This window comes from Bufo gargarizans, chromosome 5, assembly GCF_014858855.1.
Source record: "Bufo gargarizans isolate SCDJY-AF-19 chromosome 5, ASM1485885v1, whole genome shotgun sequence".
In the NCBI taxonomy this organism is placed as follows: domain Eukaryota; kingdom Metazoa; phylum Chordata; class Amphibia; order Anura; family Bufonidae; genus Bufo; species Bufo gargarizans.
In genome coordinates this window covers 421,879,664-421,905,476 of record NC_058084.1, presented here as the reverse complement: position 1 = coordinate 421,905,476, position 25,813 = coordinate 421,879,664, and the positions used below count along the sequence as shown (strand labels likewise).

At 43.2% G+C, this 25,813-nt stretch overlaps 1 protein-coding gene across 6 annotated transcripts in view; it reads left to right on the top strand.

Moving 5' to 3' along the window:
* The window catches only part of DIP2C (disco interacting protein 2 homolog C), a 420,623-nt gene that overhangs the window by 183,954 nt on the left and 210,856 nt on the right, over window positions 1–25,813 (top strand). For 4 of the 6 annotated variants that reach the window (XM_044292961.1, XM_044292960.1, XM_044292958.1 and 1 more), the window contains exon 2: window positions 2,655–2,723. The exons of the other annotated variants lie outside the window; for them this stretch is intronic. In XM_044292961.1, coding sequence (XP_044148896.1) covers window positions 2,655–2,723 — 69 coding nt within the window. The remainder of the gene's footprint in view (window positions 1–2,654; window positions 2,724–25,813) is intronic. 6 annotated transcript variants of the gene reach the window in all.

The window sequence follows — 25,813 nt, the reverse complement described above, 5'->3', positions numbered from 1 at the left end:
ACTGTCCACTACTAAACCTAATAATAGGCGCCACTTCTTGGCCTGTACAAATCACTTAACTGCAGTTATCTGCTTATCATGACAGGCAGGATTAGTGAAAGTGTATATACTCCCTCCTGACTTGCACAGGTCACAGACCATGGCTAGACAGCTCTCCTATAGAAGTCCTGTCCATTGGGTCTATGGCCCATGTGGCTGCTGTAAAGCAGTTCTCTAATTGATGCAAGATGGCTGCCCCCATTGTCATGTTTAGGTAATAGAATAAAATAAAATCTACAATCTGAGAATAAAAACAGATTGGAAAAAAGGATATGTGCTGCTATCTGGTCTGGCAGAAAAAAATGTTGGTGACATATTCCTTTTACACGCTATAGGGTACATTCACCAAACTGGTATAACGGAAAATTGGCTTACTTGCTCATAGCAACCAATCAGATTCTACCTTTCATTTTCCAAAAGAGCTCTGAAAAATGAAAGGTGGAATCTGATTGGTTGCTATGGGCAACTAAGCCAGTTTTCTTTTACAATTGTTTTGATAAATCTCCCCTATACGTTTGTCTGCTGCACTCATAGACAGACCTGCATGTAAGAGCACACACCTCATCACAGACAACCCCTTTAATATAGAAGTCACTTCTGACACCACCGCTAAGCTACTGATGTTGCAGTTCTCCAGAGGCCAGAGCAGGGAAATATATTACATGCGACCGTTCGTGGATGGGTTAGGTCTGGCAGAGCCGCCGTTTCTTAACAGGCCTTGGAAAACTCCACTATGTAAAGTGCATATGTCCTGGCAGAACGTAAAGAAAAGGGTTGACAACCCCTTTCATACAGCCATGGTCTATAAACTACATTTACAATACAATACAACAGTAAATGACAAAGTGGCCAAGGCTAGCTTCACATTTGTGTCAGAGTCTCAATGTGAAATTCCATTAAAAAAGGTGGAAAGATCTTGGATATCCTGATGGAAACCCAATGGACCCCATTATAGGGGTCTGACCATTGGTGTCAGTCATGTGATAGATCTGGCAGGGTCATTATCATCATTCAGAAAGCAAGAAATCGGAGCACAGATTTCATGCTAGCCTTACCTGAATAAGTGGCTTGTTCGAGTTTATGTAACGTCTGCTCTTGTTTCTGTGTGGTCTCTGCCTTAAAGAACTAGGGGGTACATTTATTAAGAATGGCGTTTTAGAGGCTTGTCTTAATAAACCCCTAAACTGGCAGTGGATCCGCCGAAGTTATGAAGAGGCGCCGACCTCTACAAGACTTCACCGCATCCAGTGCCAGTTCTAAATGTAAGACTGCTTCCGAGCTGTCTTACATTTAGACCTTTTTCTACATCTGCCGTCCCGTCCCCTTCCTCGCCCATGCTATGCCCACAATTTTAGACCTGGCGTGAAGTCGCAGATAGCGGCACAATTAACCCTTGCGCCACATCTGCGCCTGAAATACGCCTAAGTTAGGTGTATTTCAGTATAGTAAATGACCCCCTAGGTCTTCTTATATTGCAGCCAAAGAAGCAACATTGCTTATTGATGATAATAATCACGTGCTTTGTTTTAAATCATTCATCTTCTGATATTTTATCCCCTTTTTTTCCATTTGTCATACCCATCACCACAGATTTATTGATCTTGAAGTCTAAACCATGATCATCCTGATCTTCCTGGTTCTAAAAACATTATATTTTTTTTTGCCACAGCCAAGTAAATTTTGAAACTTGCCCAAGTAGAGAGAGAGCATAACAATGGATATACAGTATCTTTATTATTCAGGGGTCATGAGGAGATTGGTGGCAACGAATGGGAGACTTTCAACACTTTGACTAAATCAATAGTACAGACAGATATGAGACTTTATAATATATCTTACCAGAGAAAAATGCCTCTTTCTGCAATTGTCAGCCTCTTCACTCTGAATTCTCTAATATAGAAAGATATATTACAAAGTTTCTTATATTCGCCTGAACTATTGATTTCTGCAAAGTTTGTTCAAAGGTTAGTGACCTTTTTAAAGGGATTTTTCGAGTGTTTTATACTGAAGACCTAACGTCGGTTAAGTCATCAGTACTCATTCGGTCGGTGGGGCCCAATTTACCAGCATCCCTGTTTGAAGAGTCCGCTGCACACTGGTGGGTTCTGCAGCCTCCTCACACCCTAGGCCGGTGACATTACATTCATCGGTCACGTGGCCTCGGCGCAGCTCCGTTCCATTCAAGTGAATGGGGCTGATCTGCAATACCAAGCACAGCCGTTATCCAATGGAAGAGGAGGCTACGACGCTCAACAAAGTGCCACGGAGTATTCAAACAGCTGGGGTGCTGGGAGTCAGACCCCCACCGATCAGATACTGATGTCCTATCCTGAGGTTAGGTCATCGGTATACAACACTTGAAAAACCCTTTGAGTTAAAAAATAAAAACTACGAAATTTTATAGAAGCTTTAACATTAGCATGCATCCAAAGGGAGGGAGAGCTCAGGGTATTATCTTTCTAGGCAGTTTCTTGATTTTACGGGGAAATGGACATAGAACATTGCGGAGGGTCGGGTATATTTGTGTATGAAAGGGCAGTTATAATGAATTAAATATGTCTTGCCTGCAATGATTAATTTCACTAGCTGTTTCTTCCACAATAACTGTTTTCCAGGTCATCCATGTATCTCGGGTCCCTCAGCAATGAGATGGCATGGGAGGTCTTGGAAAACAGCAGCATTATGTAAGAAGGATTCATACATATTTTCAACATTTGATTGTGTTTGTGCCGTGTTTCGACGTCTCCTCGCCACTGTGATTCCTGTGATTTATTTCTGCAATCATGTAATGTTGTGCTTCTGGGAGTGTACCAATCAGGAGCTCCTTCATGGCCACAATGAGAAATTAGACTCAAAAAGAGTCAAGAGCTTGTTCTCTTCCTCTAATTACTATGACATGAAATGGCAGTCTATAGCGTGTCATTTCATGTGTTGATTATCTATTGATTTGACTGTTATGTGTAATGCTATGTGATATTTATATAGCATTCGATGTGAAATTCCAAATTTACACACATCCTAATCTCAAGTGGTGTGTACATTAAACGACAAGCCGCTAATAAATGAAATGGAGAAATAAGCACAATATATTAGGTCTATAACCAGCGGTGTCAGTGTTTTTGGTTCTGTATCTTGAAATCGCTGGACAATACAATCAAAGCTTTCGGGAGCAGCCATTTTTCTTATGCAGACCTCAGTGGGGGTAAATTAAATGTAAGACCCTGATTAAGATGGTAAAAATAGTAATCTAATCCAGGAAATCCATCGTAATACGTATTATATTGAAACATAAAGCAGTCAGAGATAACGTATCAGCTCTGCTGATTTAGGCTTGGGGAGTCCTCCAAAATCAGAAGTCTGCAATAAATATAAATGGCTTTCCCTTGAAGTTGCTAAAGATGAGAATGTTATGAACTGAAAACATGCGTTGGGGGATAATTAAGTATTGTGAACAGTTAATATATATTTTGAGTTATTACTCAATTATTTTAATTGTAAAACTTGGAATGCCTGACCTGAAATTAATTTTGGAAAAATCTGATTACTAGGGCAGAATGATATAGAGGAAAGTTTGCTTTGAGTAATGCCTAGACTCCTCCTTCCTTCTCTAACCTCGACTGGTCAGGACTGACTGCTAGGGATATGCTGCAGGACAGTGTGCACAAGTCTGTCTCAAGTAAGGGCCCCTTCACATCAGCATTTAGCTTTCCGTTCTTCTGGTCCATCAGAAGAACAGAAAAATAAAGAAAAAAAATTAAAAATGGATCCGTTATTTTGAGCATCAGTTATGATCAGTTTGTGTCCCTTCTGTCAGAGATCAGTTATTCTTGATTGGAGAAAAAGTACTCTCTGCAGGATTTTTTCTCCAGTCAAAGAGAAGGCTGCATTCACCATCAGAGCTTGTCATTTACCTTCTTCTGTTCTGTTATAGGAGCAGAAGAATCCAAATAACGAAAGTCTCTGATTCAGCACATAACTGACACAAACAGAATTTTAGAGATCCCCTTGACTATAGGATCTGTTTAGTTTCTGTTCTGGAGAATTTTTTTGTAGTGGAGAAAAGGTACTGCATGCAGGACTTTTCTCTCTCTGCTATTTTCTGATAATATCTGTGACCGAAACTCCGTACGCAGATGTGATAGGAGCCTAAGGCTGGGTTCACACGGGCGTCACTGTTTGGCTCAGGATGCGTCCCGGGTACATTGCGTCAAACCTGCGCGAGTAGGGGTTTGGGTTTGGTGTTGTGTAGATGTAATTATTTTCCCTTATAACATGGTTATAAGGGAAAATAATAGCATTCTGTAATACAGAATGCTTAGTAGAAGGTCAATTGAGGGTTAAAAAAATTAAATTAAATTAACTCGCCTCCAATTGATCGCGTAGCTGCCGGTCTCCTGTTCATTCTTCAGGACCTGTCAAAGGACCTGTAATGACGTCACTGAGCTCATCACATGGTCCAATCACATAGTCCATCACCACGGTGATGGACCATGTGATTGGACCATCTGTTGTGATGTCACCACAGGTCTTTTAGCCGGCATCTCATGATTAAAGAAGTAAGAAGAGATAGGCAACTACACGATCAAGAGGAGAAGGTGAGTTAATTTTTTATTTTATTTTTTAACCCTCAATTGACCTTCTACTAAGCATTCTGTATTATAGAATGCTATTATTTTCCCTTATAACCATGTTTCATCTTAGCAACCATGCGTGAAAATCACACCGCATCCACACTTGCTTGCGGATGCTTGCGATTTTCACGCAACCCCATTCACTTCTATGGGGCCTGCGTTGCGTGAAAAATGCACAATATAGAGCATGCTGTGATTTTCACGCAACGCACAAGTGATGCGTGAAAATCACCGCTCATGTGCACAGCCCCATAGAAGTGAATGGGTCCGCATTCAGTGTGGCAGAGTGCAATGCGTTCACCTCACGCATTGCACCTGCGCGGAAATCTCGCCCGTGTGAACCCATCCTAAGGCCTCTTTTACATGAGTGTGACTGATTAGGTCCAGATGCGTTCAGTGAAACTCGCACCATTTTGCAAGCAAGTTCAGTCAGTTTTGTCTGCAATTGCGTTCAGTTTTTTCCACGCAGGTGCAATGCGTTTTCATGCGTTTTTCACTTGTGTGATAAAAAACTGAAGGTTTACAAACAACATCTCCTAGCAACTATCAGTGAAAAACTCATTGCATCCGCACTCGTTTCCGGATGCTATGTGTTTTTCACTGAAGCCCCATTCACTTCTACTGGGCCAGGGCTGCGTGAAAAATACAGAATATAGAACATGCTGCGTTTTTCACGCAACGCAGAACTGATGTGTGAAAAAAAAAAACACTCATATACACAGACCCATTGAAATGAATGGGTCAGGATTCAGTGCAGGTGCTATGCATTCACGTCACGCATTGCACCCACGCGGAAAACTTGCTAGTTTGAAAGGGGCCTAACTGAGCTCCGTACGCAGATGTGAAAGGAGCCTAACTGATCTCTGCCAGAAGTGACACACAATGATGCAAACTGATCATAACTGATGCTCAAAATAAATGATCAGAAGAATAGAAAGCTATTCAGCAGATGTGAACTAGACTGGCACTGATAGCACTACTGAAAGTAGTTATCAGACCATGCCATTTCCTGTCCCAACTTGCATCATTGATCAAAAATCAGGCAGAGAACTTCTTTAATGTTATTTTCCACTTCTAAGGCCGGTTTGACACAGCATGTTATGGTCTCAAATCATGACCCAACAGCAGGTCTTTTATCCTGACCTAACATCATTGTAGATCCTTTTGATGCAGTTTGTTTGGGACATTGGGCCATGATTTGCAGCTATGGTATGAGCTAAAAATGAAACCACATTAGGCTACTTTCACACTAGCGTTCGGGCGGATCCGTTCTGAACGGATCCGCGCATAATAATGCAGACGGAGGCTCCGTTCAGAACGGATCCGTCTGCATTAAAATGGCAAAAAAAAAGCTAAGTGTGAAAATAGTCTCGGACGGATCCGTCCAGACTTTCAATGTAAAGTCAATGGGGGACGGATCCGCTTGAAGATTGAGCCACATTGTGGCATCTTCAAACGGATCCGTCCCCATTGACTTACATTGTAAGTCTGGACGGATCCGCACGCCTCCGCACGGCCAGGCGGACACCCGAACGCTGCAAGCAGCGTTCAGCTGTCCGCCTGTCCGTGCGGAGGCGAGCGGAGCGGAGGCTGAACGCCGCCAGACTGATGCAGTCTGAGCGGATCCGCTCCATTCAGACTGCATCAGGGCTGGACGGCTGCGTTCGGGTCCGCTCGTGAGCCCCTTCAAACGGAGCTCACGAGCGGACACCCGAACGCTAGTGTGAAAGGAGCATTACTCTCATGTAGAATGGATTTAAGAATGAAAAGATTTACCAAAAGTGTTGCACTTTGGCCCATATTCTGTTGGGCCTGCCTGTCTGCATTCTGAGTCCAAAAAACATGTCCTTATTATGTAATGTGACACAGATTTTCAACCTGTCAGTGTAAGACAGAATGTTTCCATTTACTGACCGCAAGCAGATATCCTGAGAACATAGGAAATAATTGAATCACAAATTCTATTATATTCGAATGTTGCAGAGCTTTTTCAGTCTATAATAAGTCAATCTTTCTACAGAAAGGTAGAAACCCCCAGCAGATTTCTAGGACCCTACAGATATTGAAAAATGATTTCTCCCACCATGATTGGGATTGTAGTTATGCACAGTGTTGGATTGGCACAGCCGAGTACCAGAGGATCCTCCGGTGGGCCCTGACTCTGATACCATAGTGGGTCCCAAATGTCCAGGAGAAACAAATCATTTGGCTTTGGAAACTATAAATTGCAACTAGGGTCTGTTTCTTTGTATCAAAACATATTAGACTTTATTGATGATGTAGGGTTTGGGCCCCGAGAATAATTTCCTCTGGTGGGAGCAAGGAACCCCGGTCTGACCTTGGTTATGCAACAGCTAGAGATGTTGGAGACCACTGTTCTAGAGAATGAGGTGTATTTCATGTGGTTAGATGCCCTACAGCAGTATTTTCACAATCCAGCCCTCAAGGAACCCCAAAAGATATTGGCTATTTTCTTTAACATGAGTTTTCTTTCTTATTCTAAATTGTGAAGACATGTCCTGCTGGAGGTCTGGATCAGAAAACACTGTTGTAGAGAACACAATCTTAACATTGTAGTGGGTTGTTTTGGAGGGTGAGACCTTTTAAAGCAGGGTACTTTGTTAAAGTTTAGATGTAAATAATATTGTGCCATAGAGATTCACTTTTCCAATATGAAACCCAACCTGTTTCTGCAGATAAAGCCCCTATTTTACTATAGACTTTTCTAGAAGGTACATCCTGGATTTTTCAACATATATATTATTTTTTTGGGAGAATTAGCATGGCAGCTATCTTAGGCCTGGTTCACATATATCAGATGTACCCAGACAGTTATTTTAGGCCAGGAGCCAGACACAACTGATATATGTGCCCTGCACTTAAAATGGTAATCTAGTAATTAATATTGATGACCTCTCCTCATTATAGGTCATCAATATCAGATCAGTGGGGGTCCGACATCCAGGAACCCTGCCAGTCAGATGCTAGAAGAGGCCCCGCTCCATGAGCACTGCTTCCTCTTCCTAGGCCATGGCAAATGGGACTGAGCTCCAATGCCAAGCACAGCTGCTATCCAATGTATGACGCTGTACTTGAAGAGGTGCTGGGAGCCGCATGCTCTCCGATGAGCGCATCCCTGAAACAGCTGATTGGCAGGTGTACTAGGACTTGGACCCCCGCCAATCTGATAATGATGACCTACCCTAAGGATAGGTCGTCATTATCCATTACTGGATGACCCTCTAAAGGGGTTGTCCCACAAATAATAATCCACAGTTTTAATTTGCCCTCCGGTGTTGCCTGCACCACTCTGGCGGGAAACTAGGCCGGATAGCAGTATATACAGTGGCGGAAATAATTATTTGACCCCTCACTGATTTTGTAAGTTTGTCCAATGACAAAGAAATGAAAAGTCTCAGAACAGTATCATTTCAATGGTAGGTTTATTGTAACAGTGGCAGATAGCACATCAAAAGGAAAATCGAAAAAATAACTTTAAATAAAAGATAGCAACTGATTTGCATTTCATTGAGTGAAATAAGTATTTGAACCCCTACCAACCATTAAGAGTTCTGGCTCCCACAGAGTGGTTAGACACTTCTACTCAATTAGTCACCCTCATTAAGGACACCTGTCTTAACTAGTCACCTGTATAAAAGACACCTGTCCACAGAATCAATCAATCAAGCAGACTCCAAACTCTCCAACATGGGAAAGACCAAAGAGCTGTCCAAGGATGTCAGAGACAAAATTGTAGACCTGCACAAGGCTGGAATGGGCTACAAAACCATTAGCAAGAAGCTGGGAGAGAAGGTGACAACTGTTGGTGCGATTGTTCGAAAATGGAAGGAGCACAAAATGACCATCAATCGACCTCGCTCTGGGGCTCCACGCAAGATCTCACCTCGTGGGGTGTCAATGGTTCTGAGAAAGGTGAAAAAGCATCCTAGAACTACACGGGAGGAGTTAGTTAATGACCTCAAATTAGCAGGGACCACAGTCACCAAGAAAACCATTGGAAACACATTACACCGCAATGGATTAAAATCCTGCAGGGCTCGCAAGGTCCCCCTGCTCAGGAAGGCACATGTGCAGGCCCGTCTGAAGTTTGCCAATGAACACCTGAATGATTCAGAGAGTGACTGGGAGAAGGTGCTGTGGTCTGATGAGACCAAAATAGAGCTCTTTGGCATTAACTCAACTCGCTGTGTTTGGAGGAAGAAAAATGCTGCCTATGACCCCCAAAACACCGTCCCCACCGTCAAGCATGGGGGTGGAAACATTTTGCTTTGGGGGTGTTTTTCTGCTAAGGGCACAGGACAACTTATTCGCATAAACGGGAAAATGGACGGAGCCATGTATCGTGAAATCCTGAGCGACAACCTCCTTCCCTCTGCCAGGAAACTGAAAATGGGTCGTGGATGGGTGTTCCAGCACGACAATGACCCAAAACATACAGCAAAGGCAACAAAGGAGTGGCTCAAGAAGAAGCACATTAAGGTCATGGAGTGGCCTAGTCAGTCTCCGGACCTTAATCCAATCGAAAACCTATGGAGGGAGCTCAAGCTCAGAGTTGCACAGAGACAGCCTCGAAACCTTAGGGATTTAGAGATGATCTGCAAAGAGGAGTGGACCAACATTCCTCCTAAAATGTGCGCAAACTTGGTCATCAATTACAAGAAACGTTTGACCTCTGTGCTTGCAAACAAGGGTTTTTCCACCAAGTATTAAGTCTTTTTTTGTTAGAGGGTTCAAATACTTATTTCACTCAATGAAATGCAAATCAGTTGCTATCTTTTATTTAAAGTTATTTTTTCGATTTTCCTTTTGATGTGCTATCTGCCACTGTTACAATAAACCTACCATTGAAATGATACTGTTCTGAGACTTTTCATTTCTTTGTCATTGGACAAACTTACAAAATCAGTGAGGGGTCAAATAATTATTTCCTCCACTGTATGTGAAGCGGGCTTCCTGATTATAGTAAAGCAGCTCATTGAATGGACCACTGAATGTTACATGCCCTAATCTTAAGGGCACGTCCAACATCCAACACCCCTTGCCCCCACCGGTCAGCTATTTGATAAGACACTGGTGCCCGCAGTAGCACCCACAGCCTTTTCACAGCATCACCTAGGCCAGTGGTCGGCAAAGTGCGGCTCGCGAGCCACAAGCGGCTCTTTAGACCCTTCAATGCGGCTCTTTACCATGGCGACCCATCCTGCACTACAGAGGAATCGAATCTTGCCAGTGGGACGCATTTGCGTTCCACAAAGCAAGAGAGGGCGTGTTCGCTAACTAGTATTAGCGCATGCGCATCACTGTAGGGCCGGCAGTACGCACCTCCTTCCAGAGTAGACGTCGGAAGTCACGAGGGGTATTGAAAACTTCCCGGGCAGTGAAATCTGCCAGAGACAGAACACCGCTGCAGGCTACAAGTCAGAGTCAGTGTACCTCCTTCTACAGGTGACTCAATTATTTGGCATCAGCATTTGCTTGGCATGTGTTTAAACAGCAAAAGTAATGTCTGCAGACAAGTTTAATAAAAGTAAAAAATGATAAAGATAAAATGAAATAATAATCAAGATCCAAATAAAAGAAAGTACATATGAAAGTATGTAAAAACACACTCTGGGCTCATGCCCACGAATGTAAGGGCGCCGTGCCTGTGCTGCGGACCGCAAATAGCGGCCCGCAATGCACGGACACAGACCATGGGGCAGCTGCATGAGGATCGCGGACCCATTCACTTGAATGGGGTTCGCGATCCGCATCAGACTGCCTGCACCGCAAAAAAGTAGCGCATGCTGAAGTGAATGGGTCCATGATGGTGGCTGCACACGGCCATGTGCAGCCCGCATCATGGACCCATTCACTTCAGCATGCGCTACTTTTTTGCGGTGCGGAGGCACCGCCAGAAGCACCACGGAAGCACACTGTAGCACTCATATCCCGGATCCTGGACCCATTGAAGTGCGTGTGCAGCCCGCATAATAGACCCATTCACTTCAGCATGCGCTTCCTTCCTATATATTTTAGGTTTTAAAAATGCGGCTCTCAAAAGAAATTTCAATCGTGGTTTTGGCGATATTTGGCTCAGTTGACAAAAAAGATTGCCCACCACTGACCTAGGCCATGTGTTGTCACCTCAGCCCCATTCACTCAATACCACTTCACTGTGATACCAAGCTTAGTGGTACTTATACTTAATGTTCCACTTGGTAAAATTGGGATATATAAGCCCCACCCATGAGAACGCCAAGATCCTGCCTAGAAACTCCGACTTATGTACAGAGTTTATGATAGCCCCTCCCATTTTTCGGCCCCGGACAGCGCTCATTTACTGGGACTGTCATGGAAACAGGGACAGTCCCGCTAAACTCTGCACAGTTGGCAGCTTTGAGTACGGGGTGGTATACAACGGCACTGTGCTTGGTGAGCAGAGAGAAGGCCACGGCACTAGTGCGAGCACACTGGGCCTTCTCAAACAGCTGATCAGCGGGGGGCCCCGGGTGTCAGATCCCAGAAAACCCCTGTACCACACATCATTTTCCACGCCTATACTGTGCTGATGCAGCATGTGGATGAGATTTGTTCGGATCTCAACCACTTTGTTGCGGATTGTACTCCTGCATTTCCGTGGTAGAGAATATGCAGCATATATGCTGAATGCGGAATATTATTCATTACTGCATTATTATACAACCTGATTCTGTTACCGGCTGTCCCCTGCCTGGTATCATGACAAGGTTAAATCTGGTTTCTCATCTTGATAAAATGTGCTGCAAAATATCCTCATCCTCCAGGTGACGGGGAGGAGATGCCATCTAGGTCCTGATGCAGAGTCTTGTTTATTATATTGCTATATTAGTCCTCTGGATGTGAACTGCGGTCTACCTGTGTGCGGCGCGATGCCCTTGACATAATGTGGAGCTGATCACTGCTGTAATGAAGAGGAGCGCAGAGACGTGGCTTATAAATAGACTTGCTTAGTAATCACGACGTGTTACCAGGAGTAACAACTGGGATTCACTGCTGACGTACGGGGGAGATGCTGTTACTTAACCCTCGCTATTCCAGACACTCGTGGACCTCATTCTGTATCATACAGTAATACCAGATGAAGAATTTGGACTTCAGACTCATCTTGTCAATCTGAAGTGTTGAAGGAAATAGGAGAGAAGATTGACCTCTTCTGTGGGCTAAGAACATTTGCCATGCTTAAGGTTTCGATGACTAATATCCTTTAGGTGATCTCATCGGATCAGGTTTTGCAGTACTGTCTACCAGGATGTTCAATCTTCAGTTTGTAAAGGTAGATTTAATCAAAGCCGAAAAATCTAGTAGTTACCCAGTCAGGTGTAATGTCCTTGTGTCCTACCATAAAAACTTATCACAAATGGCTGGTAAGTATCTTCTAGATGGGGATCCAACTGGGACTCTAACCATCACGATAACTGACATTACAGAGTCCCTCAAATTCTTCTTTATACACCTCTAATGGAAGCAGAGTACAGGGGGGGGGGGGGGGTTTGAGTCCCCCCTCGGTCGGAGTCCCCCCTCGGTCGGAGTCCCCCCTCGGTCGGATACCTACACCTACCCTGTGCACAGGTGATAAATAGTTATGGTGGAACCTACATAAATATATTTGGGTACTGGATCATTTCAAAAGGTGGACAACCGTCCTAAAAAATAGAAGTGGTTCAGCCATTGCTACGTAGCATGCCCTCTCTTGTGATTGGTTGAAAAGCTGTGTATGTAAATTATATGGCCAAGTGCCCAATTTCTGTAGAAATCTTGATATACTTCATGGGTGACAAAATATAAAACACAGAAAAGTAAGACTAGTACTCTATATAGAGCCTAATAATGGCCTTATTTTTATTATTTCCCATCAAAGGCACTTGTGGATCATAAATTGGCATATAATGTTTGCATGCTTATGGGTTTTGATTATCAATTATGTAGACCTCTTAGCAGAACATTGTATGGGGTTGTCTTTTTTTTTCTTTTGGTTGAGGTCCGTCTTGACTAATATTTAGAATTTTTTTATTTTAAAGCGACCCTTCAGTCATGACCTCAAAAATGATGTCAAAGCCAGCCCATGCAGGCAATGCTTACCTGCTAGTAATTTTACTCAACTACTGCTCCTTATCTTAGGTTTAGCTCTCTTTTTTTCCTTAGATTGAGGTCCGTCTCCTGACAAATATTCAGCATTTTTTTAAAGTGACCCTTCAGTCAGGACCTCAAAAATGATATCAAAGCCCAGTTCATACAGGCAAGGCTTACATGCTAGTAATTTTACTCATCGCTTGCTCCTTATCTTAGGTGTAGCTCAGCTGAGGCAGAGTTCTGGTCCGTGACTACAGTTTAGTTACAGTATCTACAGGTATTGTGTGGTAGTCTGAGACACGCCTCCTGTCTGCTCATTGGTTCAGACTGCAGGGGGGAGGAGGAAGCAGCAGCCTGAACCAATGCTGTGACAAGGAATGTGTCTACCGCTGAGTAGGAACCGTATCTAAACTGTAGTCACACATCACAGCTGCAGATCAGCATCAGACAAGCCAGATACTCCCATGTACGGTATATAGCTGATAAATACTTGGCCCTAACTTATTTTATGGTTTGTTAAAATTCACATTAATTTTAACAAGCAAAACAAATTGTAATGAGAAGACGGGAGATTGCTGTGAACATTTATAATTGGAAGGAGACTGTGTGCAGACTTCAAGAATTGCATTGCCTTCTCCAGCAAACCAGCAGTAGACAGCTGAACTTCACATGCTTTAGTCGTTTCTCCCTCCCATTAAACTGATCTCTGTATTCATTTCACAGTGAGCCATTTGCTGGAGTGCTGGATGTGCTGACCTTTTCTTGGTCTTCCGTTCATCTCTTTTCCCTGGTGCTACTTCCAGAAAAGCTTGTGAAGTTTGTGAGGATATTGCCTGCTTTAAAATGGTTTCGGAGGAGCTCAGAACTGAAGATACTTGTATTACCAGCCATGCACGTCTCATAGCTTAGGAGTCATCTATTGTGCGTAGATGTAGTCAACTCTTATTAGGTGTGTGTGTGTATACAGTATATATCCTACAAAATAATGGTAGTATGTCTGATTTGGCAACATACAGAACTAAGTGAGAAGGTGGGTGTTGAAGGTTATGCAACCAGGCGGCTGTTATAGAGATGATACAGACTAGGAAACGGGCAGTCTAGACTACACATCCAGACTGCTGGGATACAGCCGGTCTAGACCACATAACTAGACTGCTGTGATACAGCCGGTCTAGACTACACATCCTGACTGCTATGATACAGGCAGTCTAGACTACACAATCACACTGCTACAATACAGGCAGTCTAGACTACACAATCACATTGCTATGATACAGGCAGTCTAGACCACACAATCACACTGCTGTGATACAGGCAGTCTAGACTACACAATCACATTGCTACAATACAGGCAGTCTAGACTACACAATCACATTGCTATGATACTGGCAGTCTAGACTACACAATCACACTGCTGTGATACAGGCAGTCTAGACTTCACAATCACACTGCTGTGATACAGGCAGTCTAGACCACACAATCACACTGCTGTGATACAGGCAGTCTAGACTACACAATCACACTGCTGTGATACAGGCAGTCTAGACCACACAATCACACTGCTGGGATACAGGCAGTCTAGACTTCACAATCACACTGCTGTGATACAGGCAGTCTAGACTACACAATCACACTGCTGTGATACAGGCAGTCTAGACCACACAATCACACTGCTGGGATACAGGCAGTCTAGACTTCACAATCACACTGCTGTGATACAGGCAGTCTAGACTACACAATCACACTGCTGTGATACAGGCAGTCTAGACCACACAATCACACTGCTGGGATACAGGCAGTCTAGACTTCACAATCACACTGCTGTGATACAGGCAGTCTAGACCACACAATCACACTGCTGTGATACAGGCAGTCTAGACCACACAATCACACTGCTGTGATACAGGCAGTCTAGACCACACAATCACACTGCTGGGATACAGGCAGTTTAGACCACACAATCACACTGCTGGGATACAGGCAGTTTAGACCACACAATCACACTGCTGGGATACAGGCAGTTTAGACCACACAATCACACTGCTGGGATACAGGCAGTCTAGACTTCACAATCACACTGCTGTGATACAGGCAGTCTAGACTACACAATCACACTGCTGTGATACAGGCAGTCTAGACCACACAATCACACTGCTGTGATACAGGCAGTCTAGACCACACAATCACACTGCTGTGATACAGGCAGTCTAGACCACACAATCACACTGCTGTGATACAGGCAGTCTAGACCACACAATCACACTGCTGTGATACAGGCAGTCTAGACCACACAATCACACTGCTGGGATACAGGCAGTCTAGACCACACAATCACACTGCTGGGATACAGGCAGTTTAGACCACACAATCACACTGCTGGGATACAGGCAGTCTAGACTACACAATCACACTGCTGTGATACAGGCAGTCTAGACTACACAACCTGACTGCTGTGATACAGGCAGTCTAGACCACACAACCAGACAGCTGTGCTTCTCACTTTCCTTAAAGGGGTTGACTAGGAGTTTAATAAAATTACTAAAAGCAGGGAATTGGTAAAATAAAAAGATAATTTACATGGGGAAATCCCTTGCCGCTTTGGTAGTCCCTGCTCTGTTTACTTACATGTGCAGTACATGCGCACGTGATCACAGCAGCCCATCTCTGGCCTCAGCTGTGATACTTTCATGTATCACATGAGACCGCAGAGACCAATGATTGACTGCTGTGGTCACATTTACTGTACATTTTAGCTCCCCAACAAGTCGGTTAACAGCGGCAGGGCTACCGAGGTGCTAGGGAGTTTTTTTGTTTTTTTTGTATCACCTTTCCTACTTTTAGTATTTTATTTATTTCTTTTTACTTTAAATCTTGGAGGACTCCAAGGATGTAGGTAAGGTATGAGTATGCAGGGGTTACACTATTAAAGCTAGGGCTCCACTGCATGACTCTGTAGCTGGTGAGTTGCTGTAAAATCACTGCAGCGACTTCAAGGTGTTGTCTCATCTCATACATTGGTGGCATATCGCTGTAATGTGCCACCAGTGTCATATAGGTGATACACGCCTGGGACTCGCTCCTGTCTCCAGAACGAGCCCCCTTAAAATGAATGAGAGCACGCCGCCCGAGCGAGGCCCCCTCCATTTACTTCTATGGGAGTTCCAAAAAAAGTCGAGTGCAGGCTTGACTATTTCCCGCAGTCCCATAGAGGTGAATGGAGAGGTGGCTATGTTTCCATGGTGTGCTCTTAAGCTGAGCCTCTAGGTGTAACGGCAATGCCCCCGTTGCTCCTAGAGGCTTCCATGTATTTAAAGATTTTTCTCAGCAATGCAGGCACATATGAACATGAGACCAACACATGTTTTTAGCTGCCAAACCAGTTTCATAGGTACCAATCTGCTGACTGATGCCCTTTAAAGGACTCCACACAGGAAAAAACCTGTTGCAGATGGTGAAAGAAATTCAGAGACGCCCATGTTGTAATTTTTTTATTCTTGAGTTTGCTTACTTTTTTAATAAATATATTATATATTTTTATTGTAGTGGGCATTGATTTCATGCAGTGGATCCCTAGTCTAAATAGTCACATTTGCTGCTAATGAGTCTCTTTAGAGTATTAACTCCCTTGTCTGGCCCCCCCCAACTTATGAGTACGAACCTGATACTGGTGCCCCCCATACAGTGTCAGAGAGAATGATTCTGAGGCCCACCCGCTGTGTATATAGGAGTTTAAGGGCCCTGTTTTATTAGGGATCCATTGTTGTCAGACCTTGGGCCTGGTAGGCCAGTCCGAACCTGCGTAGAGTTCCTTGTGATCACTTTATTATAAAACTGTTCTTATTAATAGCGTTGAGATTACCCATCATGCTTATGATGGTGTACGGCGATGTATTTTCTGGGCTGCATTCAGTTATAGGAATAGAACATTGCATATCCCGAGACCAAGTGTTTGCCTTGGCACATGCCGTTCTGTTGGCTTATCACCACTGGCACGAATGTTTGACATTGTTCACTTCAAATTACTAAAATCCTTAAGCAGAGGAGGAGAATTTCGGAACAAGCTTTATTGATCTCTTAAAAGCTACTATTAGCAGATTCTAGTAGGCCGGGACAATAGGAGGCTGAGCGAGGGAATTTTGGGAAAAATGCAGCTGTCGGTTGGTTTTTGCAAAAAAGAATTCTTGTTCTGGATTGTAGATGGTAATTATATTCATGTGGTCCCCCTTCAGGGCTGCCAGCATTCCTTCTCCAGGAAAAGGGTCACCAGCTGGATATTTAGGAGTTGCATTTTATTACTCCCTTATGTTCTTCTTAGCAGGGTAACATATATTTTATGCAGTGTCAGGGAAACCCATATTGTTAATATTATCCAGCTTATCTATCTCAGGATGGATCATGACATTATCAGAAACATACATCGCTGGAGTTGCCATGCTATGCAATATGGGAGTTGCTTTGGGAAGTTTGTGGTTCCAACATCAAAGCATTCAGTGAATGTCCACCTACTAACATCGTCTTTTTTTGGTCCAGCATTTGATCCATTTGTTAATGCATCTGAATAGAGGTCATGGATTCATTGTTCTTATATGGAGCTCCAAATCGCCTGAATTGTAGTATTGTAAGAAGTGATATAATCATGGTTCCTTGTAGCCACCACTAGAGAGAGCTTAGGTGGTTAGTATCAGGGTGGATAAAAATCAAATATATTACCATCCAAAGGTTATTACATCATGAAATAAAGATTAGTTTTTTAATTATGTAGCATAAGGCTGTACGTGGACTCCCATATTGTTGAATGGATTAGGCAGTGGCTGAGGGACAGACAACAGAGGGTTGTAGTCAATGGAGTATATTCAGACCATGGTCTTGTTACCAGTGGGGTACCTCAGGGATCTGTTCTGGGACCAATATTGTTTAATATCTTTATCAGCGAAATTGCAGAAGGCCTCGATGGTAAGGTGTGTCTTTTTGCTGATGACACAAAGATTTGTAACAGGGTTGATGTTCCTGGAGGGATGCACCAAATGGAAAAGGATTTAGGAAAACTAGAGGAATGGTCAAAAATCTGGCAACTCAAATTTTATGTTGCTAAGTGCAAGATAATGCACCTGGGGCATAAAAACCCAAGAGCAGAATATAAAATCAGTGACACAGTCCTAACCTCAGTATCTGAGGAAAGGGATTTAGGGGTCATTATTTCAGAAGACTTGAAGGTAGGCAGACAATGTCATAGAGCAGCAGGAAATGCTAGCAGAATGCTTGTGTGTATAGGGAGAGGCATTACTAGTAGAAAGAGGGAGGTGCTCATGCCGCTCTACAGAGCACTAGTGAGACCTCATTTGGAGTATTGTGCGCAGTACTGGAGACCATATCTCCAGAAGGATATTGATACTTTGGAGAGAGTTCAGAGAAGAGCTACTAAACTGGTACATGGATTGCAGGATAAAACTTACCAGGAAAGATTAAAGGACCTTAACATGTATAGCTTGGAAGAAAGACGAGACAGAGGGGATATGAAAGAAACTTTTAAATACATAAAGGGAATCAACAAGGTAAAAGAGGAGAGAATATTTAAAAGAAGAAAAATTGCTACAAGAGGACATGGTTTTAAATTAGAGGGACAAAGGTTTAAAAGTAATATCAGGAAGTATTACTTTACTGAGAGAGTAGTAGATGCATGGAATAGCCTTCCTGCAGAATGGTAGCTGCAAATATAGTGAAGGGGTTTAAACATGCATGGGATAGGCATAAGGCCATCCTTCATATAAGATAGGGCCAGGGGCTATCCATAGTATTCAGTATATTGGGCAGACTAGATGGGCCAAATGATTCTTATCTGCCGACACTTTCTGTTTCTATATGTGTACTCTTTTTGGTAGATAAATCCCATTAATCCAGTCACAATGTCATGCTCTTCCAGGGGTGTTTGTAAGATTATTGGGCAGTTTCTCTGCCTACAAGATATTATAACAGATGCTTGGTTTACTTTTGCAGTTCTCAAAACTGAATTTGACTCAGCAGAGATCACATGCCTCTTCACAGCAAAAATGTTATAACATGAACAGAGTTGAGAAAAATACCTTAATCCTAACTTCTACAAACCTATGAATGCAGAATCAACCTAATCAAACTAATATGAACAGTTATTCTAAAAATCTTCATCTACTTGCATATTATAAGTTATACCAACAAGAATTAGTCTTTATGTAGAAAACTATGATTTAAATAGAGCCTTACTGACTAGTGATTTAAATAATTTTGATTTAAATCAAATCCACCCTGGTTAGTATCCACTGTTTATACTGTAGATTGAACTAAAAAATAACTGTATGAAGTAAGCTCCCTCTAGTGGTGACTGCAGGCAGCTAGAATATGATGACTTTTTTTATTTTTCCAACAACGGCAGCTGCCTTTACTTGGCTCCACAGATTTTGCTGATTTATTTTTTTCTAGTGCTCTCGTTTCCAAGCAGTCTTTAGTTTCGGCACCTATTGAGGCTGTGCACTGTCAAGGCAGCGTTCCCTGCCGCTGACTGCCTGTGGGGGTGTTACAATAACATTTCTAGTACATGATTAGACTTCTGTATTAAGACATGATGCAAAGCTAAAGCGATCTGTCTTTAAAGGGGTTCTCAAGCCTTTCCTAAATGATGGACTATTCTCAAGATAGGCCATCACTAGCTGATTGATTGTGTTAACTCCCCACACCCCCACCAATCAATCAGCTGTTCAGGGGTAGCACCGTCGCCCCAGAACTGCACAGCATCTACACCCGCCCATCGTTACATCACTGCTCCCATTAAAGTCAACTGTTTTAATTCCCCCAAGAAACCGCGTCACACCTGCCCATGGGCTGAGCCAAGCATTGCAGCTCGGCTCTATTAAAGCACCACATGCAAGCTCTGGACAGGTGTGGCATTGTGTTTGCAGGAAAGCCGTCCTGGACATCCTTTCTAAATCTAAAGATGGATAACAACCAAGAAGGTAGCTGGAAATAAAATGGTAACTTAAAATATATTGCCGTCAACATATATCATCTTAAAATAAGTTGATTATGGACTGGTTTCTATCAAATAACACATGAGAGATTTATCAAAACTGGTGTAAAGGCAAACTGGCTTAGTTGCTCAAAGCAACCAATCAGATTCCACCTTTCATTTTCTAAAGGAGCTCTGGCAAATGAAAGGTGGAATCTGGTTGGTTGCAATGGACAGCCTGTTTTCCTTTACACCAGCTTTGATAAATCTCCCCCCTAGTCTTTTGAGGATAATATGCCATATAAAGCAGGCGCAGAGGAAAGCAAATATTTTACTAGGTTCTAATGCCCATAAAATTCCAAAAATGGAAATGACTGTGTCCTCGATACAAAGTGTCCGCTGCAACTTTTAAAATCATGAAATATTCTGACACTAGATATGGAAAACTCATTGTGGAGACAGCCAGTGTTTACTTTTACAGTAAGCCAGTCCATAAAAGCAGCCCAGCTCGAGTCTTCTACTCCCGGGGAGTTCTGGGAAATCCAAGCGACCACACAATTCTCCCGCCTGAAACTATTTACGTCTCTAGCAGGGTGTTCACACCATTGGCTGCAGGCCAGTACCTGGGGAATTCACTCCTGCTCTTGGGACCATAGCATGTCATAACACCGCTGAACACGAAACAAAGCGTGCCTAAATATTATCTCCTCAGCAGATGTGTCCAGCGTCGTATAGCAGAGTCCTCCTGTGCTGAAGTGGATGTGTGTGTTTTAGATAGGAAGTTGCCTTTTCTGATAGGAGATGCTATAAAATAGGTTTACACTGCCCGATGGCCGGGCAGATTAGCCGGGATGAACGTTCCTAAAGGTTCCTCGGATTACCCGTTGAACAGGCGGGACAATCATTCATGTGGACACCGAAATTAGCGTTTCTGAGCAGCAGATCGTCCAATCTGAACAGCTCTCTGCAGACCAGAAACAATGCAGCTGTATGAGGATGTGCCGCGGCAGTAGCCATTGTTGGTCCTCATACTTATAAATTCACTGCTTCACCTCCAATAACGAGCAGGTCGTTTTTGGGAAGGAGCGCTTGTAAATGGAGTGACCAAAAGAATGGTAGATTGTTTAAAAAATAAAAGGAAGAAGTAGAAGGAGCGGATGTCCTAAAAGCAAACAAAAATGGTGCGCTATGTTTACAAAGACCGGTGTTTTCACGCCAGTATTTGCTGGAGGATTGGACTAATTTATGTGTGCTCTGACTTTGTTTTTTGCCATCCAGGCATACGTTAGTAAATTTGCCAGGGTGCAGGTCCCAGGTGTTGGATTCTCCACAGATCTCATATTTGATGACCTTTCCTGAGGAGACCAGTGATGGCAAACCTCCGGCACAACTCCCAGGATGCTCCATTCATTTCTATGGAGTTCTGAGAACAGTCAAGCAAGTGTGCATCTTGGAAGTTGTAGTTTTACCACAGCTGGAGTGCCGGAGGTTAGCCATCACGGGGATAGACCATCAATGTTACATTTCTATCTTTTTTTTATTATAAATATTGCATTTGGGTACTGCAATTGTTGAATTATTGAACTGAATGTATTAATGTTTCCTGTTCAGCTATACCCCCCTCTCCCCTTGGAGCGTCACACAATACCTTTCCTCTGCACGGATTGATTATTCCTAGTATATTCACAGCCGGATAACCCTTCAGATAGGAAAACTATGAAATTATTTAGATTCCACTCCTATGAACATTCGAGTTTTTGTTTTTATCTTTCGAAAAAATGGCTGAACGGAAAAATGCTGATCTACCTGTAAGTAAAGCGGACATCATCTGTCAGGAGAGAGTCGGGAGCTCCCCATATGCATTACACCGTCTGCTGAACCGTTGGGGAATTGCTGGTGGCCGAACGATCATCAGCAGACACCTGTTGAAGGTGGATGACCTCCTTTCATCGACCACAGCTTGTGTTGCACAAATGCTATACCTCCTCTGATTGCCACATAAAAACTTTCATTTCTGTAGGACAAAGAGTTGGTGCCCCTTGATAGATATTGTGTACTGCGTTATCACCGTTCCATTTACACCACAAGTGTTTTAAATCATATACAGTGCTCCCTCAAGTTACAGTTTTAATTGGTTCCAGGGCAACCATTGTATGTTGAATCCATTGTAAGGGCTCTTTCACAGTTGCGTTGTCCGGATCAGTCGTGTACTCCATTTGCCGGAATTACACGCCGGATCCGGAAAAACGCAAGTGAACTGAAAGCATTTGAAGACGGATCAGTCTTCAAAAGGCGTTCAGTGTTACTATGGCAGCCAGGACGCTATTAAAGTCCTGGTTGCCACAGGCATGGTCGAAATTACCTTTGTCTTTGGTTGGCAGAACGAACCTGCTAAAAATGATCCTCATGCCCCAGCTCCTATATGTGCTGCACAACGCCCCCATGTGGATTCCACTAAGTATGTTCTTTACTATAAACTTAATATTTAGAGACCTAATCTGGAAGAAGGGGTTTCCCCGGATCAAATTGAGTACCCTTTGTAGATCTAAGACTCAGGGAGGACTGAGTGTCCCTGGCCCCTTGGTTTATTTCCTGGCGGCCCAAATGCAGCATATGAGGGGATGGGGTGAGGAAGGACAAGTTAATAAGATAGGTACAATAGTGAAATACTTGCTTAATAGAGGGTGCCTCCTATCTGCGCTGGAGGATGGTACTTTTAAGGATGTGGGGAGGAAATATAGGATATTGGACTTAATGCATAGGGTGTGGTGGAAAACCAGGAAAATGGCAGGTATTGAGGGGTACACGAAGTTTACGCCAATTTGGCCAAATATTATGTATATTGAACTTGGTAAGGTTTCCAGTGTCAAGGCATGGAGGAAATTCGGCCTGGACAGGCTATGTCCGTTATTCGGTGATACATCCCTTAAAGATTTCTCTACACTACAACAGGAGTTTGGTCTGCCCAAATCCCTCTTCTATGTATATTTGCAAGTAAGACATGCAATACAAGTGCAGGAGCGACGGGAGAAATTGTTGCCTGCTCAGAAGAATCTGATTTTAGACCTCACAGCTACTGGTGGCGGCTCGGGGGGAGTGATATCGCTGCATTACCTTAGTCTAATGGACGCCTTGCATAAAAAGAATCCGCTACAACTGTTCGGGAAGTGGGAGACAGATGTACCAGGATTGAAGGAGGACCAATGGGAAAAGGTGCTAGCTGACTTTCCTGATATAGCGGTGAGTGAGGCTCATAGGGTTCCGCAACTATTGCTGCTTCACAGGGTATATAGAACCCCGAAAATGCTATGTAGGATAGGTTTTCGTGCTGATGACACATGCCCAAGATGTGGTGCTGCCTCTGCTGACTTGATACACTTGATGTGGAACTGCCCCCGCCTACGCAGGTATTGGAATGAGGTGGTAGACCTCATCATGAAAGTATATAAGATTAGGATTGAACGCTCTCCTGTATCGTGCATATTAGGTTATGTTGGGGAAGTGTCAGGATCTAGAGAGGTCAAGCTGGCTATTCAGCGTTTTATATCAGGCTAGGAAGAGGATAGCGTCTCGCTGGATAGCTCCAGATCCGCCGGAGTTAAGCGAATTGATAAAATCGACACATACCTTGGTGCAACTAGAGAGTTATGTTTATCAGAAGAGGGGTAATAACAAGAAGTTTAATAAAATTTGGTATACCTGGATTGAACATTTTCATCTTACTGTTTAGGACAGTGGCCTGGGGAAGGTAAAGAAAGTGAGAGATATAACGTATGTGACATGAAAATGGGTATACTGTACGATACAAAATAATAAATGTATGTGCTGGTGTGCTTGTGGTTTGAATGTACAATGGATCACACTCTGCAATCTGCTGTGGACTTTTTCGGTGATGGACTGCACCTGGACTTTGGGGATGGGAGGGAGGGAGGGAGGGGGGGGGGGATGGGTTTCTGTGTGTTGTCACTTTTGTTTACTTGCAAAAAATGGAAAATCTGATCTTAATTGATCTTAAATAAAAAGATTTGACCAAAAAAAAAAAAGTCCTGGTTGCCATAGTAGTAGTGGGGAGCGGAGGAGCAGTATACTTATCATCCGTGCGGCTCCCGGGGCGCTCCAGAATGACGTCAGAGCGCCCCATGTGCATGGATGACGTGTCCATGCGATCACGTCATCCATGCGCGTGGGGTGCCCGGACGTCCCTCTGGAGCGCCCTGGAAGCCGCACGGACAGTAAGTATACTGCTCCCCCGCTTCCCACTACACTTTACCATGGTAAACAGGACTTTAGCGTCCTGGCAGCCATGGTAACCATTCAGAAAAAGCTAAACGTCGGATCCGGTAATGCGCCGAAACGACGTTTAGCTTAAGGCCGGATCCGGATTAATGCCTTTCGATGGGCATTAATTCCGGATCCGGCCTTGCGGCAAGTGTTCAGGATTTTTGGCGGAGCAAAAAGCGCAGCATGCGCAGGCCAAAAAACGTTCCGGTCCGGAACTGAAGACATCCTGCTGCATCCTGAACGGATTTCTCTCCATTCAGAATGCATGGGGATAATCCTGATCAGGATTTTTCCGGCATAGAGCCCCGACGACGAAACTCTATGCCGGAACAGAAGAACGCAAGTGTGAAAGAGCCCTAAGTTGAGTAATTGGTTCCAAAGCATCCAAGATGAAAGAAAATGAAGATTTAAGAAAAATAAGCAGATGACTAAAATAGATAAAACTAGTCCTTACATATAACAGTCATTGAATACATATATACAGCTACTTTACCAGAGAAGTGGCCTTGTTTGGTTACATCTGAGTCTGAGACATTGTATTTTGAGTCTGGTTTCAACTTACGATGGGTCAGAAAAGACCACTGTATGCTGAAAATACTGTATCCTGAGGCCATTGTATCTTGAGCGATCACTGTATATGTATAATCAGAATAAAAATTAAACCTTGCTTGAGATAAACGGGTCACGATTGGCAAAGTCATCAGTGTAACTTCTCAGAAGGTACTAAAGATGGCTATCAGAAGCTCCAGTAGAAATGAAATGGTTGCCGTAAAGCCGTTTTAGGATATTTAAAGTACATATAAAGATACTGTTGTTGTTGAATGTCCAGACAGGTCATGAGATTGTACATTTCTTGAGGGCGGCTCAGTGAGGATTATTTTTATTTTAATTGGTAACTTTTCCCATTTGTGAGGTAGACTGAAACGTTTTTAGAGCAAAAATCCATACTCAATCTAAAATGCCTGGATTGGCAAAGATGGTATAAAAAAATATGACTCATGAACTGCTGCACAAACAGCTTTATTTCTCCATAATCCTCTCTGCCAAGCGGCAGACACCAAATGTGAGTCATCAGTAAACAATTCGCAGAAAATTGTTTCTTAGTGGGAGAATATGGATCTAATTTTTTTTTATTACATTGTAGAATCATAAGCAATACAGTTATATACACAATGAAGGTGTGAAGGAAAGCTGGTTGTGTGTATATGTATGTGTATGTATGTATATGTATATATATATATATATATATATATATATATATATATATATATATATATATAAATAAAAATTATATTATGCTCTACTGTGCAAAATTTGGTGAATAAGCAAAAGAGAAATATCCGGTGTGACCTTCCTTTGCCTTCAAGACAGCATCAGTTCTTCTAGGTACGTTTGTACATGGTTTTTGAAGGAACTCAACAGGGAGTTTTTTACCAAAATCATGCAGAACTAACCACAGATCTTCTGTGGATGCAGGCCTGCTCAGATCCTTCTTTCCATTCATGGAATCACAGACTCGATGTTGAGATCAGGGCTCGGTGGGGGCCACATCATGGCTTTCAGGACTTCTTGTTCTTATCGCTGAAGATAGTTCTTAATAGGGTTGTTTCGGGTATCGAATTTTCGATACCCAATTGATACTTTTGTCGATACCAGGATTTGCTTTTTATCGATACTAGGCTGTGCTACATGTTCCCTCAGCAGCACGGGGAGAAGGAAGCAGTCTCTCCTTCCCCTGTGCCGCTGCCACCAATGGGAACGAAAAGGAGGGGAG